At 42.4% G+C, this 16684-nt stretch overlaps 3 protein-coding genes across 9 annotated transcripts; 1 reads left to right on the top strand and 2 right to left on the bottom strand.

Annotated features, from left to right (window-relative positions):
* Positions 1-5001: 5001 nt before the first annotated feature.
* LOC115743260 (low affinity inorganic phosphate transporter 1-like) lies at positions 5002-6909 on the top strand. The gene has a single exon (XM_030677981.2). The coding sequence runs from the start codon at positions 5131-5133 to the stop codon at positions 6682-6684; it is 1554 nt and encodes a 517-aa protein (XP_030533841.1). The 5' UTR covers positions 5002-5130; the 3' UTR covers positions 6685-6909.
* Positions 6910-7409: 500 nt separating this feature from the next.
* On the bottom strand, positions 7410-10939 carry LOC115743262 (putative pre-16S rRNA nuclease). Of its 6 annotated transcripts, none has more exons than XM_048273074.1 (8): positions 10704-10939; positions 9991-10277; positions 9826-9885; positions 9618-9730; positions 9180-9278; positions 8395-8459; positions 8261-8312; positions 8021-8087 (listed from the first exon to the last, which is right to left on the bottom strand). In XM_048273074.1, coding segments are annotated over exons 2-8 (657 nt in total). In that variant the 5' UTR covers positions 10258-10277; positions 10704-10939; the 3' UTR covers positions 8021-8086. The 6 variants fall into 6 exon arrangements, with proteins under 6 accessions (XP_048129029.1, XP_030533846.1, XP_048129028.1 ...); XM_048273075.1 differs by having other exon boundaries at positions 9210-9278; positions 10704-10937; XM_048273072.1 differs by lacking the exon at positions 8395-8459 and having other exon boundaries at positions 7410-8087; positions 9210-9278; positions 9991-10238; positions 10704-10935.
* Positions 10940-11707: 768 nt separating this feature from the next.
* LOC115743259 (cryptochrome-1) lies at positions 11708-16134 on the bottom strand. 2 transcript variants are annotated; one of them, XR_004015666.2, is made up of 5 exons: positions 15040-16134; positions 13949-14176; positions 12917-13623; positions 12036-12806; positions 11708-12001 (listed from the first exon to the last, which is right to left on the bottom strand). XR_004015666.2 is itself a non-coding variant. In XM_030677978.2 (4 exons), exons 1-4 carry the CDS (start codon positions 15347-15349, stop codon positions 12117-12119), a joined length of 1935 nt encoding a protein of 644 aa, XP_030533838.1. In that variant the 5' UTR covers positions 15350-16134; the 3' UTR covers positions 11708-12116. The 2 variants fall into 2 exon arrangements, 1 of the variants encoding a protein (XP_030533838.1); XM_030677978.2 differs by having other exon boundaries at positions 11708-12806.
* Between the last annotated feature and the right edge of the window lie 550 nt (positions 16135-16684).

Raw genomic sequence — 16684 nt, 5'->3', positions numbered from 1 at the left:
GACGCCCGACGGTCTGACAAGATCGTTAGTTATGTCCGATCATACGATCTCTCAATTAATAAATGTTTTATACAAAGCATATGATGATGGTGTGTGGATTTGAGATTGTACCGTCTTCAATAATACAGTCAGGAAAATATTATATTATATATATATGCGTGCGTGTGTGTGTTGTGTCGCTATTCAAACACGTGTGTTGTGTCTCTATACAGACACGTACGAAATATAAACTCTCATCAGTCCTTCGTGTACGCCTCTCCTTTTTCATGTCGTGAAGTATAATTAGATTGGACTCTCCACTCTCCTTTATTTAACTCCAACGGTCAAAGTTCATAGAGAGGAGGAAGGAGGAGGAGCTGTTTTTCTTGTCCTCTAGTCACAGGCCAAAAGTTTTTTTTGGCCAAGGACAAGTTCATGCGGCGTTTGATGAGCCGGAACATAGAAGGGGCAAAATGAGTCTAAAATTCATATTTGACTCATATTTAATGATGATGGATCATAATTAGATTACATTAAGTTTTATAAACAAATTAAGTGAATTATAAATGGGTTACTTAGAAACTTAATGAGCGAATTTTAAGTAAATCATAAATTGATTAGTTAAGATAACTATCTTAATGAATCATAATTAAGTTTTTTTGAATATTTTTTTAAAAATTAAATTAAATTTTATTTTATTTTATTTTATTTTATTTTATTTTTTTCTTCCTTTTTTCCCCCACCACGGCCACGACTGGCCAGCGACGAGCTCAAGGTCGCCGGAATTGGGTGAGCCCGAGCCTCAAGGTTTGCCGGCCTTGGGCGAGCTAAAAATAATTAAAAAAGATAATAAATATTTACAAAAATTTAAACTATTTAAAATAATTAAATATTTTTTAAAAAGATAATAAATATTTGATGACTTTACGGAATACAAGGCCAATCTTGTAATCGATTTTGTACTTATCTTATCGTCCTAGAAACTGTATGGAGAATCACATCTTTATAATCTATTTGTACCACTCCGTATTCAACATGGGCACTCACTCCCCCAAAGCGAGACATACAAATTACTTCAGCATACTAACTAGTTTTTGGCATGCCATGACCATCCTTAGAAAAGAGACATTAGCTCCCAACCAATTTGTACACGAGAGACCATTCCTGTCCTCATAGATCCTCTAAGATGATAATAATTTCATCTTGAAATCCTAGCATAAACACCCTAACACTATGCTCATGAGCTGGTTGCTTCAACCCTTCTGCATCCTCACATTTTACTAGAAAAATTACCAAAAAAGTCCTAAGCCTATTGCAATTGCGCCATTTCGATCATAATTTTTCTTTTGTCCAATTCAATCAAATTTTTTTTGCATTTATGTCAATTCAATCCACCTAGCCAATTTTGGCCGTCGGCGTTGATGTGGACAATATATTAGTATTTTTCGAATTAATTTTTTTCATTTTTCTTTTTCTTCTTCTTTCTTCAGGTTGTCGCTAGATCGGCGATCGGCCAAAGGATAGGGCACCTTGACCTTGCCCAACACTGTCGAGGTTAAGCCTCGTTAGATCCGGTGAGACTTGGCCTCGCCATGGCTAGACGCAGCCGAGCCTAGTCGTCCCTATCCTTTGTCCGGTTTTCAAATCGAGGAAAAAAAATAAAATAATATAAAATAAAAAAATAAAAATTTAAAAATATCACATATTATTGAAAAATTACCACTTTAGCACCAGAAGCACCACATCGGGGTGGTCCTACATCCACATCGGCGTTGACTGACAAAAGTTGGTCGGATTGACTTTATTGGAATAAATACAAAAGGTCTATGACTGAATTAGCATAAATACAAAAAGTTTAGAACTAAATTGATAAAAAAATAATTTATGACTTAACTGATTCAATTATAATAGGTTTTGAAATTTTTTGATAGTTTTTCCTATTTTAGCTCGATGCGAGCAAACCCGACTTGTCAGTCACATGGTCATGGGAGAAATGGGACCGTGATAATTCGCTGATCAAACATGACAACTGTTTGGGTAGATACTTCATGATGCTTTCATTTGGGATTCCAAAAAGCCTCCGGAAAAATCTCTGAAATGGTTATTCGTAATCCAAGCTTGAATTGGCATCTTTTGTTGTTTTTTCTTTAAATGGAAATTTCTATTAAAGCCTACCGCCGTCTCCGAAGACGGCGGCGGCGGATTTAGTCACCTCGTTTTCTTCAAAACATCTCATTCGGCTCTCTGTTGTTCCTAAACTTTGTCCATTATGACAACAACAGTACTTAAAACCTTTTTTTTTTTTTTTTCGTGTCACCAATATCTCATATTTGTACCAGTGTCTTTAAAATACGTTTTGTCGCAATTCCATCCAAGACGACGGTTCGGGCACCGTATGGTAACTTTTTTGTTTTCAAAAATAATTTCTGAGCAGAAATGATTTTTTGTCCGATCCCGTTAACGAGAACAGTTTCTGCGCAGAAGAACGCTTTTGATAACTACATAAAATTTCTACTTTGGAAAAGAAACAGAACAGAAATACGTTTGGTATGACTTTAAAAAAATTTATTCTCAATTATTTTTTATTTTATTATAAAAATGTCAGTGGGGTCGGCGGCGACCGACAAGCCGAGGCGGCAACCGGTGCCAAGTGACGACGATCGGCGATCCGCAATGGACTTGTGGTTGTAAAGACAAGCATTAAGTTGTACTGAGCTTGTTTTTTTTCTAAAATGACATTATTTCTCCTTTTGTTATGGGAGAAAAATCAATTAATGTACCACAAAAAGATTCTATTCTTTTTTTTTTTCGGAAAACAAAAGAACAGGAAAACAGAGAATTGAAAACGTTAACAAACAAACCCTTAGAATTCGATGTGAACGCCTGCATGAACAATGGAGCTGTTGTGGATCTCACATGGCTTTAGTCTTGGTCAAAGCTTTCTCTCACGAGAAATTTCATTAAAAAGGTCTAAACTTTGTTTGGTATGAACCTAATGCCCCGAACTCTTTTCGTGTTACCAATATCCCAAATTTGTATAAGCGACCCAAAAGAACTACCTTTCATCACATTTCCGTCCAGCACAACTGTTAAAAATTCGACAATGGCAGCTTGCATTTGGAATCATAAAAACTCGCCCTCGGAAGATCGCTTCCTCCTCGAGTAACACTGTGGCATCAGATCTCAAAAATAGTAAGTTTTTTCTTTTAATATGATGAAAATACAATAGAAAAAACGGATCGGCGCTTTAATCTAAGGGTGGGCGATTTCAGGTTTTGTATGGGATCCACTTGGAACCTCAAACCTAATGGAACCTCGAATCTACCCATCAGAACATATTCCTTATTTTTTGAAAAATCTAGAACACACCGTGCATACCTTGAAACGTGAAACCTGTTCATCACGAGGTTTTAGGATTTGTTCTAAGGTCTACCAGGTTTTCCATCTATATTCTTAATTGAATCACCGTACGATTGTAGTAAATCATCACCTTTGATGATCACCATTTGCTACTACAATCCACTGACCGCAGCTCATATTTAGATTACGAATAAATATAAAACATTAACAAAGTAAAAATCTTAGTCATAAATATCGTCGCAAACAGAAACTCAAATTAGTGATTCCAGATTACACAATCATCATCGGACGTCATGAAATACTGCAATATTGTGCAAAGATATATGCAAAAATAAAATAAAAATACAAAATTTGTTACGGGTTCCAAGTTACACCTATTTGGAACCTGGAACATACTGGTCGAAACATGTTCTCTAATTTTTGGAACTTGAAACCTATCTTGAATATTCTGGAATCTAGAACTAGATAGGTTCATCATCGGTCCAGTTTCAGGTTTCAAGTTCTATTATAGAACTATGCTCACCCCTACTTTAATCTTGTCCAAAGCAACACATTTATCCATTTGCAGGTTGTATAAAGATATGGTTTACCTATATTAGAAGTCTATGAACTCATACTTCAAGGTAATTAATAACTTGTCAAAGATTATGTGTTTTTTTGAAAAACTGGACCTCCATGATGACTTCTCTTTGGCAACTTTTAGAATCCTAGAAGTGAGATAATCAATCAAACGACTGGATTACATTAGAGTCATGTCAGTTTCGTTTACTTGCCATTGTCCCCACGAGCAAGTTATCACGTCGGATATGTTTAATAGCCATCTTGAACGGAACTGCGACGGAACATATTTGTGGTCACCGGTACAAATTTGAAGATATCTGGCGGCACCAAAAAACTTGAAGTTTGGAGTCATTAGTACAAATTTGAGGGTATAGTGACACGGAAAAAAAAAAAAGTTTAGAGTAGCAGTGTCATATCGTGTAAAGTTCAAATTTTTCGATGAAATTTTCCTTTTGTAAATGGGGCATGCTAACTTTTTTTTTTTTTCGCTTGGCCTCCATAATAAAGTTCCGTTTTCAAGCTTTTCAACTTTTCTCGATGCCTCGCACCTATGATACTAGCATCCTCACCCTCCAATCTCTTTATCGGCGAGGCCGCATGCCTATTTATATGCGTAAAAGTCAGAGAGAGGAGAGTTAGAATAAAAAAATTTGTCCATGAATTTTTGAAGTATAAAGTCAAAGTCTTCCCGTTCATGGGCTATCATCTTCACATGTAGTCTATGAAATCACGGTTGGAAGATCAGAATTTTCCTGCCGCGTGAGAATCATATTTGAGATGATGGTAGAGATCACGATACCTAAGGAATTATCAACTCTAGTGTTCAACACAAAAACCTCAAATTTTCAACCGCACGATCTCATTCTATCGACTGAGTATAAAGAAACGTGGTCGTATCTCATGCCTTCCAATTTCACTATCAACCCGTCACCCTCCATCGATCCTCATCTTTGAAACTCAACCTGCTCTTAAACCTTTTACGTGTCCAGGATAAATTTTAGAGAAAGGGTGATTATGAAATTGTTTGTTATCCAGGGTATATTCTTTGTTGACTTCACCCTTACAAGCAATGTAGGAGTTGGACCGCTCCAATGATTTGGCTATTTAGGGTCACAATGAACTTCTTAGTTTTCATTCTTTTAGTAGAACATAAAGTTTCATCTGATTCTGCTAAATTTTGCCGGTTGAAGTTTAGCAGCTACTAAGTGAAGTTGAGAAAGGTTTTGATCAATGGCTAAGGGACAGCTTCAGGTGCTCAGTTCCCTTGATGCTGCCAAAACACAATGGTACCATTTCACGGCGATTGTCATCGCCGGCATGGGCTTCTTCACCGACGCGTACGACCTCTTCTGCATCTCGCTCGTGACGTCCCTCCTCGGCCGCCTGTACTACACCGTGCCTGGCTCGGCCACCCCGGGCACCCTGCCTTCCAACGTGTCGTCGGCGGTCAACGGGGTCGCCTTGAGCGGGACCCTTGCGGGCCAGATCTTCTTCGGGTGGTTGGGCGACAAGATGGGCCGGAAGAGGGTCTACGGCGTGACCCTTATGCTCATGGTCTTCAGTTCCATCGCCTCGGGGCTCTCCTTCGGTAAGGAAGCGAAAGGGGTGATGGCAACCCTTTGCTTCTTCAGGTTCTGGCTTGGATTCGGCATTGGTGGGGACTACCCGCTTTCCGCCACCATCATGTCGGAGTATGCGAACAAGAGGACTCGCGGTGCCTTCATCGCGGCTGTCTTCGCAATGCAGGGCTTCGGGATTTTGGCTGGCGGGGCGGTCACTATAATTGTCTCCTCGGCCTTCAAGGCTAAATATCCCGCTCCAGCCTATGAAGTCAATCCGGGCCTCTCCACCGTCCCTGCAGCTGACCATGTGTGGCGGATAATTTTGATGTTCGGCGCGGTTCCGGCAGCTCTCACATATTACTGGCGAATGAAAATGCCCGAAACAGCTCGTTACACCGCTCTAGTGGCCAAGAACTCCCAGCAAGCCGCGGCCGACATGTCGAAGGTTCTCCAAGTCGATTTGGAAGCAGACCCGGAGGACGCCGAGCCGAGGGTGCGAGGGAACGACTTTGACTTGTTCTCGAAGCAGTTCGTCCGACGCCACGGGCTCCACTTGCTCGGTACCACAAGTACCTGGTTCCTCTTGGACCTTACCTTCTATAGCCAGAACCTTTTCCAGAAAGACATCTACACGGCCATCGGTTGGCTTCCGGCGGCGAAAACCATGAATGCCCTAGAAGAGGTGTACCGGATTGGGCGTGCGCAGACCCTGATCGCTCTCTGCAGCACAGTCCCAGGTTATTGGTTCACGGTGGCGCTCATCGACAAGATCGGAAGGTTCACAATACAATTGATGGGCTTCTTCTTCATGACAGTGTTCATGTTCGCCTTGGCCATCCCTTACCACCACTGGACCTTGCATGAGAATCGAATCGGGTTCGTGATCATGTACTCACTCACGTTCTTCTTTGCAAACTTCGGCCCTAATGCCACCACATTCGTGGTCCCCGCCGAGATCTTCCCGGCACGGCTCAGGTCGACGTGTCATGGGATATCTGCCGCAGCTGGCAAGGCTGGGTCCTTGGTGGGTACATTTGGTTTTGTGTATGCAGTGGACGGGATCGGCGTTAGGAAGACCTTGATCATACTCGGCGTGACCAACTTCTTTGGGATTGTCTTCACCTTCTTGGTGCCGGAAGCGAAGGGCCTTTCGCTCGAGGAAATCTCTGGAGAGCAGGAAGAAGAAGAAGATGCAGCTGAGTTGGGTACTGCCCCTGTTTAATAGCCTAAACATATTCTTTCTACCAGATTTCTATCAATGCAAGTTAGCTTGAGCACAGTTCTAGACCGAATAAATTCTGAAAGCTGCCTTTTTTAGCCTGTGATCATGTGGACCTCTGTCGAAAACAATCATGCCATCATCATTGGAGCAGAGGCAGATGTATCTCTGTTGTCGCGTAACTTCATTTTGAAAAGTTAATCTTTGTTCTTAGTCTGGCATTACTTTCACATACCTTCCTATTCATGCCTGCCTGCCTGCATGCAATTTCCTCCTCGTACTTCTGGGCTGTCTGCACAGGTAGTTGGCACCTTTCGATCTTCTATCATCGGTTGGGTAATTTTGTGAGCATGGAAAGAGAAATCGCTATCGCCTTAAGTTTCCCTACTTTTGTCCCATCAAATTCATGAAAATTTAGGCCGAATAATGTCGATCTCTACAGAGAGATATAAACTGATGATGATTGCAATGAAGACTAGCCGCCGGTCCTCGCTAATTCGAAGGGGAACTTCAAATTCGCACACAAGCACGAGGCGTGATTAAGTAACAAAAAAGTTCGGAAGATCGAGCTTCGACTGCAAACCATGCATGCACAGTTCATTTGAGACGGCCATCATTGTCGAGGCATGGAATAATATAGTCCTCAAGAAGCAATGAAAAGTCCCCAATCAGGGAACATGAAAGGGGAAATAAGGATCAAGAGAGTAGCAGAATCGAAGACAGAGATGTGCAATGAATTTCTCACTACATGAAGACTCTTCTGCATCTCAAAACAAGAAAATTATTTCACAACCTCGTAAGTGATTAAAGCTTGAGTTGCTTCGATCATTGCGGCATTAATTCGTCCGTTCAGCAACTCTATAAACTTCAAGTCCTCCCAGCTTGGCCCTTTAAATGGCATAAAGTACCATCCCCGGCTGCAGATAAAGGCAACTCCAGACCACCATTAAGAAAGTACATTAAAGTTCCAGAGAAACAAGTCCAAGAACATATAGTTTCGTTTGGACAAAAGGCTCATTGGTGACTTTCCCCGATACTGCTGATTTCCTTGATTTTATACAATCCACGATTATGGATGTCTCGCTTCGAAAGGCATAGCATTTGGTGTCAGTGCCAATAAATGACTTATTCAGAGAAGTCGCTGTCCCCGGATGGAGCCCTCCATAATTTCTCTTGCAGATCTAAACTCTTGGGCAAAACTAATTCAGCATTTGATTATGGATGTTTCGCTTCGGAAGGCATAGCATTTGGTGTCAGTGTTACTGTAATAGCCAATCAATGACTCATTCAGACAAGTCTCTGTCCCCAGATGGAGCCCTCCGTAATTTCTCTTGCAAATCTAAACTCTTGGGAAAAACTAATTCAGCTTCCTCTCCCGACAAAGAGAAATATCTCTCCAGGACCATCTGCACCCATAAGCAGTGAATTAGGATTACAAGAAACTGTACGGCAATTTCTTAGAGAGAAGCGGAACTGTGAAGCTTCTTGCAGCTTGCACTTCAGAGAAATTAGTGTTGTATAGCAATCAGAGCCGCAACAAGCATAATGATGAAACGATACGAAAATTTCAATGCATTACCATCGCGGCATAGGCATCGGCTTTTTTTTGCCGAGTGGACTGCTGGACACCTCTGCAAAGATGAGCAACAAATAATTAAAAAGTTTTTTTTCCTGTAATCTCATATACTGTATGGTAATCCTGTCATGATGTGCCAGGCAAAAAACAAATGCTGCGACACACATTGCCTTTGGCCCAGAGAAGCCTTTCATTTTGCAGACTTGGTCCAAAATTGAGCATAAAAAGAGAAAGAAAAACCAACAGAAATAGGATCATTCTTTGGTCATGAACCATTACTTGCTCAGCTTAGAAAGCAACTGCTAAACCATAAAAGCTACTACAACTAACTTACTAATCTTATGTAGACAAATTTATTAGCACAAGCAAATTACTATCACATGATACTATACTATGTTTTCCAAGATGGAACAGTAGCCGATCCAGAGAAATAAAAACTGCACAGTTCTCTACGACAAGTCTGGCATGTCCTAAGTGGAAGAACATGTGAATCAAAATCGTGCAAAACAATTGCTCTAGTAATCTTATATGTGATCAACCATACAGTTGAAAGGAAATTATGTACACTACTGCTTGAATTTATGTAATGGATGCTATAATCAGGACTAGCCTCGCCTAGACTGCGAAGATCATCATTTATAAAGATTTACTCCGAAAGATGCCTTATCATACACCAGGAAACCCCCAACCCAGGGAAAAAAATGAGCATCTCATAAAGCAGCGGAGAAAAAGAAAGCTGATCAAAATGGTTTACTAACAAAAGTTAGGGGAAAAATTCCAAACTATTTGATTTTCTGAAACTATCATCTTCAAGCTGTTTGATATTTGCGCCCATAATCTAGAGTAAGAAGCAACCACTTATGTAATATATTCAAGACAAGGGACGCAATGCGTAAACTGTACAGCTTTTAAAGCAAGTAACATGCGAATCACTTGGTCAAATGGGAGGTACATGTTGATCATACGGTAAGTGGCTTCAGCTGATGTGCCATGCTCATCCTGGAGATATACTCTCCAACCCCTGAAATCCAAAGATGAAATCAGCTTCATATCTAGATAGAAGAAGGCGAGGAAGGGGTCTTTGTCCCGAAGGTAGAGAAATAGATGCCTGGCCAGCAACTGCAACTTTCAAGCACTATAGATCCCATGCCATCATCAGTTCTTACACAAACATAATTTAGGGGAAAACTAAAATGTTATAGGAAAGACCCATCGCTAAACCAGTTGACATGCAGTCTAAATGCATTTGAAATGGAGTACAGCAACATATGATCACAAATCAAAATCTCCACTCAAGTACCATCAGACCAAGAAAGACAAACCTAGATAATAATCAACAACACAAATGCAATCATTTCACCTCTCCGCAGCTCGAGCTGCGAGTCTTCCAGCAACGCTGCGAACTTTATTGGACTGAACAGTCTCTTTTCCATCAGAAGATAGAGGAAGCCCAATGATGAATTCATCTGCCTCCTGCAGATCACAATGAAAGCATTAATCAGAGAAATCCATATCGAGCTTACTGACCTATGAGGATGCCATAAAAACTGACGAGGAAAAATTTCAACCTCCTTTTCTGCAATGTCCAGAAGCTGCAACTCAAGCTTCTGTCCTCGCAGCTCCAAAACCTTGAAAGTCACTAACCTTACTATTAAATTCACCTGGAAGTGCATCTGAAGAATGCACAAACAGTTCATAGATCACAGGGAGAAAAGCCAGACAGTGAAGTTTACCGTCAGAGGGCGAAAACAAAAGCCTTTGCTAAGAGCAAGACCAGTGCGAGACAACCCCAAATCTATACCGAGCGAGAACCCTCCTCGCCACTTCGGATCGATTTTACGGCGAAGGGCATTCGGAGGGAATGGAAGTTCCTTTCTTTCGGGATTGCAATGGCACAAGTAGACCGAGGGGCATTGAAGAGAGGACGCGGAACTCAGGTCTTTCACAAGAATTGCACGTGCAAGTGGAGCGGGCATTGTAACTGCAATTGGAACAGCCATTCGGGTTTGGGAAGAGAGCCCTGTGAGATATCATGGTCGGACATTAAACATTTTCATCCTGAAGCAATGAATTGAACTTGGTAGCAAGAAAACTCTATAAGAAGAGAGCCCCGTGAAATGGGCAGGGCATAAATCATCTTCATCCTCAAGCCATGAATTGAACTTGGTACCAAGAGAACTCTAAAAGCCAATTGACGCTCAGTGCTCACTGGACAAGAAGCAAAAACATATTTCCCTATAAATTTCTCCACCAAAGCTGCAGGCGAAGAAGTAAGAAACACAGAAAGTGGAGAAGCAAACAAATTCAAGAATCAGCAACAGACAGTATTAGACACGATTGGGTGGCGGCAGGTAAAACCCATGTAGTTGCAGATGAAGAACACACGAACGCAACAACTGAAAAGACAATAACGATGAAAGAAACAGCGAAAGATTGGAACTTCCACCTGGGGCGGTGGCGGTGGCGGCGGCGGGCCCCGGGGTGGCGGCCTGAAACGAAGCGGATTGTCGTCGGCGAGAGACGGGTCGCACCGTCGAGATAGGCCGAGACTGAGTTCCCTTCCTAGTCCGTACTGCTGCTGTTCTTGCTTTTCGTTCTCTCTTTTGAGATTTTATGGCGGCCGCACTTTCACTCTTTTATTTAAATTGCTCCAAAATTTTTTGATGATTTAATTATATGCGCCCGTAAACTTATATAATATTTTTAGATGTTAGCAAAAAATTAATGAGTCTAATTTTGGTTTTTTTTTATCAAGCCAAGACAAATCCATCATCTTATTAACTTTTGGAACTCGACCACCTTCATTGTCATCACTTGCCAATTCGATTATCAATGCCTGGCTAGCCGCCGTAACCTCGTGGAGGTAGGACCCGAGTCCATGGCGGCTGGAACCGAGCCCCTAAAAGATCGATACCAAGACCGGAGTCTTTGAGGGCGGCCGGCTCGGATCCTCGTGGGCTAGATTGGGAAATCCGACAACCAAACCTTGTGGATCGAGGGCAGGACCCGAGTCCATGGCCTCTTCTCATTTGCCTCTTTTGGGCAACCAACGAGCTAAGGCTGCCCAAGTGGCAGGAGTCCTCTGTATTGGATGCTGCTTTGATACTCTTTCCCGCATGCAGGCCGCCATTAGACGCCGCGACGACATCGGTTTCGACAGTTCGTTTCGCCAGTCTTATAGCTCTCTGTGTGGAGCGCTCATGCTCGATTACTATTAGCGAAAAAGCAGTGATCTGCGAGCTGTGCACCTTACTGTATAGAATGCCGATGCTTTTCGCTCTCGCGCTCAGCAGGCGATCTCAAAGATTCGAGATTTAATTGGCTTTTTCACCCAGCACCACATTGGCAATGGCTGTTTATCAAATATTCTACGAGGACTGTCTATCATCAGCTCTCACCTCTATAAACATGCAGTTAAAACATATACTGCTTCAGAAACATAAACGGAACTATGAGGATGCTTCTATGTTGGGCTTCTACCTGCATCAGTTGTACATGGTTTTGAGAACTTTCACCTTCAAATACAAAACCCTACTCCGTGACTTGCAGACCATTTTTTTAAGAACTGTTCGTGTGGTCTTAAAGAGAGATTCTCAAGCTCAAGCGAACAACGTCGAATACTTGCTACGTTTACTAGCATGACCCGGAAACGATGATGAAGATCCGATCCACACACGTCTGTCACGATTCTACTTACTGCGTCACGAGACCAGAGTCTCATGACAAAGCAAGACATTGTCCGAAGACAGGAACCAACAGCAGAGATGGAATCGCTGACTGTTAGAGGAAGCAATTCCACATGTTTCCTAAATCCTCTTGAGTCGAGATTGTTCCGAAACCTCTGTACAAGAACTCCATCTTAGATCCCGTCTTCTCGCGTGCCATGTTTGATGTCTACTTCTTCTTGGAACTTCTGCTTCGAGTTAAAATGTCGAATCTCCTGCTCTTTCGAAGTCAAGCTGCTCGACGAGGAACAAGACTGGGGTACTGAGAACGAATCTCTGCTAATTGTCTGTCTTTTAGCCGCCGAAGATTCTGCTGTGGAGCACACTTCCTCACCCCTTCTTGAGCTCCCCGGTTTGTCCTGCAATTTCTCATGGACCGGCCGACTTTCACTGACCGCGATCTCTTTTGGCCTCTTCTTGCAAACAAGACCGCCCTTTGAATTCTGACTTGTGGGGACCCTCTGATCGTTAGAAGAAATAGTAAAAGAAGGAGCCATGTCCTTTAAAACAACCTTCGGAATGTTCGAGTTCTCATCCCCAGCGGAATTGTCTCCAACTACTTCATCGGTGTAGTTTGAGTTAAACGCTCTGGCGGCTGCTTCTAGTTCCCACATTTTGAAAATGGCTTCTGTTAAGCGTGCTCGGGCAGCGTCCACGTCAATTATGGGTTTCGGGTAGTTGAGTCCCAATTCGACCCCGGAAGCTTTAAGCACACTGGCGGGCGCGTCCCACGGATGGTGGATCCACTCGGTGGGCATTCTCGTTAGCTCAGGCAGCCACTGTCTCACATATTCTCCTTCTGGATCGAAATTGTATCCTTGAACCTAACCATATATACGAGAAATATTTAGCACGACATGATTACGCAATGTCTCATTTTCATTCACAACATGTAAATCGGCAAAGATTTAGGATTTGCTACTTTTCTACATACCTCAGGATAATCCATACGTTCAAGCTCATGCCCATCTGGTAAGCTCCCGGAAATATACTGCCAACCGAGGATATCACTTTCCAAGTCCGCATCCAAAAGTGTGTCCCAGAAATACTTCATGCCCCATTTCCAGGGAAGCAGCAGAAACTTCACAGCGAAGCTCGAGACGATCACTCTTATCCTGTTATGGATCCACCCGGTAGCCCAGAGCTCTCTCATTCCAGCATCAACTAGCGGATATCCGGTGCGGCCCTGTCTCCAAGCCTTAAAAGACGTCTGATCGGGAATCCACGGGAAATATTTCAAATTGCTCAGCAGAGACTTCTCGTGAGTAAACGGAAAGTTGAAACAAAGGTAGCGCGAATACTCCCGAAGCCCAATGGCCCTAAGAAAAAGACTCGCGCTTTCTTCCCCAATAGAATTACCTTCTTTCGCCCACAGAATTTGCTTCAGACGGGTGGATTGGAAGACTTTCCTTACACTGACTTCTCCGAAATGGAGATACGGAGACAAGAGCGATGTCGAGTTACCCCCAACCTTCAACCTATTTTCAGCATAAGTGACCAGATGATGTTCGATAAACTCGGTCAAAGCCTTATCGGCATGGCCCCAACCCGGGGACCATCCTCTTCCTAATAATGCGTTGCTAGATCTTTCTGTTTCGTCTTCGAGACCCAGGTCTTCAATTGAACAATTTTCAACTGTCCCTGTTAATGGCATGGCAGGAGTTTACTTGGTCGTTTCACTGCAACATTGATTCGGACTACTTTTTTATATACAATAGATTTTTCCTAAGAAGTAATCGTGAAAAACTAGAATTTGTCGAGAAACCATGACAAACTAGTCCTTTTTCCTTTCCCAGGTGTAAATCACTGAAATGTAGATACTTAGTTGCAACTATATAGCATGGATTAAGATAATTTTCGACAGTCTTCTGTCAACTAGAGGACCATTTGAAAGGACAATCAAAACATAAAATTTTCTTGAAAAGTTCATAATCAAGCTTAAGAACCAGTGAGCATAAAGATGTACCTGAAGTTGGCAACTGCTCTAAGCGCCAGACAGGAGCGTGAGAGACGGGTTCCATTTGCATGTGCATGCACTTGTTCCAGTATGCGTCAAACATCGTAAAAGCAAGCCCTTTCTCATTGTACACTTCCCATGGTTCATATAACAAGTCTGCATTGTAGCTTTGCACGGAAATACCAACTTCCACTAATTGCTCCTTGATATGATGGTCACGAACAAGTGAAACAGGGTCTAAGATAAAACGATGACAAGTAAGAAGCACTCGTTAGAATTGCCGAAAGCTTCAGAACACCAAATTACAAAGAAGAGCATGCACGACAACAAATAGTCGTTTCAGACACAAAGTATTGTTCATCTTAAGCTGAAAGGGAAAGTTACATGACATGAGTTACCATAACAGGCTTCACAGTTGATACATGCAGCAAGATAATCATCTACTATTCTATGTCAAAGTTTTGAGAAGTGTCAAACTCAATAAGCAGACGCAACTTTTTCGAAGTAATTCCAATGACGGTGAAGCTAGTTGCGCTAATTGGCGCAGCTCCCAAGCAGTTTCCTTTTCAACAGGGTGCAAAGATATAAAGTCAAGCCGAGCTTAGCTTTGTTTGGCTGAGACTTGCAAATCGACTGGATCACATTCACGGTGGATCATTACACGAAAAGACGCCGCCTAGTTCCAGTTTGTCCTCTTTCTTGTCTATTTGCATACTAGATATGCCATGGAGCAGAGCATACGAAATCAATCACATCAATACGTGGATTCATTATTGAGAAGTAGCATTGCCCTAAGATAGTATCCGCACCCAAATTCCATGCACTCTCTTATTTGTGTTCTTACCCAATGTCGACATCTAACCTTCTGTCCAACGCTGAGACTATCTAATATTTTGTTGTATAGACAATTTAACATGTAGAACAAGTAATCAAATAGAGCTCCTCGAAAGGACTCCTGCAGTGGTACTAGTATCAACCAGCTTCTCAATTCCGCAAATGTATTTCAAATATTCGAAGCTGAAAACTATAAGAATGCACAGAGAAATCTAAGTATTCAAAAGATTGAGCTGCATTTCAGAGCTAGGGAGCCAGAGCTTTACCATAAAGATGATTAAAGACCACTCTTGTGGCGCCAACAGATTCGATGCAAGCCAAAAGCGCAGCAAGTGTGCTGTCAGCTTTAATCAGCACAAGTTGAGATCCCAGAGATTTGAGGGACTGAGACAGATGCAACAAAGAATGCTTCAGCCACCACCGCGAAACCCGGCCCGGGTAGAACTGCCCTTCTTCTTTCGGACACCATATGAACACAGGAAGCACACGACCATCTCTAGCAGCAGCAGATAATGCCGGATTATCCTCAATTCTGAGGTCCCTCCTAAACCAAACAATGATCTTATTGCCAGCCATTCCTGAATAAGCTCGGTAGCAGCTCCTCTAAGGTTGGGAAACAAAGACGAGGCTTTGCGATTGTCAAGAATTTCCACCCGGAATTCCCTCTCGACCGAAACGAAATGCACCAATATGACTCAGAGTTCGAGGATGAATCAAATTGAATGCATTCTCCGCAGAGCACACAATTTGAATAGAAAGCAACCAAAGGAGAGTCTAATTGCCCCAATACACCGAAATTGTTGACTGCTAAGTCTGTTGAATACCGAGCAACTTGAGAAACCCCTCAAAGGAACTATGCAACTACCACAGTCCAAGAACTATACCGAACTTTCAGGAAAAATAATGTCTCTGTACTCCCAAAAGAACTCACCGCAAACCCTCTGACCCATCAAAGATGTAAGCATCCCCATCAGTCATCTCCTACTCAACCCCACTTAGGCATCTCAAGTAACAGCCCGAAGGGAGAGAACCCCCAATACCGTCAAATCAAATCCAATGGATCAAGGGGTCTTCAGGCTCTAAAAAGAGCCACAACCTAATGGCAATAAGCATCGGACACCCATCTGAGTCACAGACTCTGGACAAACCTCAAGATCCGAAACACCTTTGGCCTCTACTCGATCTAGCAGCCAAATCGCCATGGTCTTACAGCGTCTCCTATTCAATAATTACCCAGGACCAAGGCCATCATCGCGAACAAAGCCTCGGCGAACTCACTGGGAAAAGATCAAAACTTGGGAAGTTGTCCGGTTGCGAGAGTGCGTGACAGAGAGAGAGAGAGGATCAATATGTCACGTGAAGATCACGTGGGATTGAGCTGATAAGGATGCTGGGGGCGTGCTGAAGCGGGCATCCTCTCTGCCTCCGCGGTCCCACGTTGTTTGTGCTAGCAATGAATTTCAGGTAGCAACGGAGATAAGAGTAAGACCAATCAATCACTTGTAATAAGCTCCTACTTCTGAGTCAACTGTCACTGTCTAAATGTCAATTGTTTCAACCCTACGTATTTCCCACACTCTTTTCCAAGATTTTCCATCGATTTTTCTCTGTTTTGTCTAGTGGAGCTTTAAAAGAACAAGCAATCGATGGATGTGCATAGATTGATCGGAGCATTGGGCGACATACATCGGCCACCGAATTTCATATATTACTTTACTGTCATTTTTTACACATCTAATTCGATAATTGGGACGATAAATTTTTTACAACTCAAATTCAATTAAAAAAGAGGATGTCTTGAAATTATTGTGACGAATACGAAGATGCCTTAATGAAGTATTGAAAGCGATGACGGCGAATGTGATGTCCACAGACGCAAGAATAGGCTCAAGTCCAAAGAAGATTCTTCTT

Source organism: Rhodamnia argentea, chromosome 1 (assembly GCF_020921035.1).
Source record: "Rhodamnia argentea isolate NSW1041297 chromosome 1, ASM2092103v1, whole genome shotgun sequence".
NCBI lineage: Eukaryota > Viridiplantae > Streptophyta > Magnoliopsida > Myrtales > Myrtaceae > Rhodamnia > Rhodamnia argentea.
The sequence above is the reverse complement of the archived record's forward strand: the minus strand, read 5'-3'. Positions and strand labels throughout refer to the sequence as shown.

Bases quoted from the DNA above. Each gene is read 5' to 3' on its own strand.
- LOC115743260 (XM_030677981.2), top strand. From the start codon at position 5,131: ATGGCTAAGGGACAGCTTCAGGTGCTCAGTTCCCTTGATGCTGCCAAA.
- LOC115743262 (XM_030677986.2), bottom strand. From the start codon at position 10,257: ATGGCTGTTCCAATTGCAGTTACAATGCCCGCTCCACTTGCACGTGCA. The intron at 9,279-9,617 runs GTGAAATGATTG...TTTGGATTTCAG, and splicing joins GCAGCTCGAGCTGCGGAGAG to GGGTTGGAGAGTATATCTCC. The intron at 8,088-8,260 runs GTAATGCATTGA...TTATGGGTGCAG, and splicing joins CCGATGCCTATGCCGCGATG to ATGGTCCTGGAGAGATATTT.
- LOC115743259 (XM_030677978.2), bottom strand. From the start codon at position 15,349: ATGGCTGGCAATAAGATCATTGTTTGGTTTAGGAGGGACCTCAGAATT. The intron at 13,624-13,948 runs GTACATCTTTAT...TGCCATTAACAG, and splicing joins AGAGCAGTTGCCAACTTCAG to GGACAGTTGAAAATTGTTCA. The intron at 12,807-12,916 runs GTATGTAGAAAA...ATATATGGTTAG, and splicing joins AACGTATGGATTATCCTGAG to GTTCAAGGATACAATTTCGA.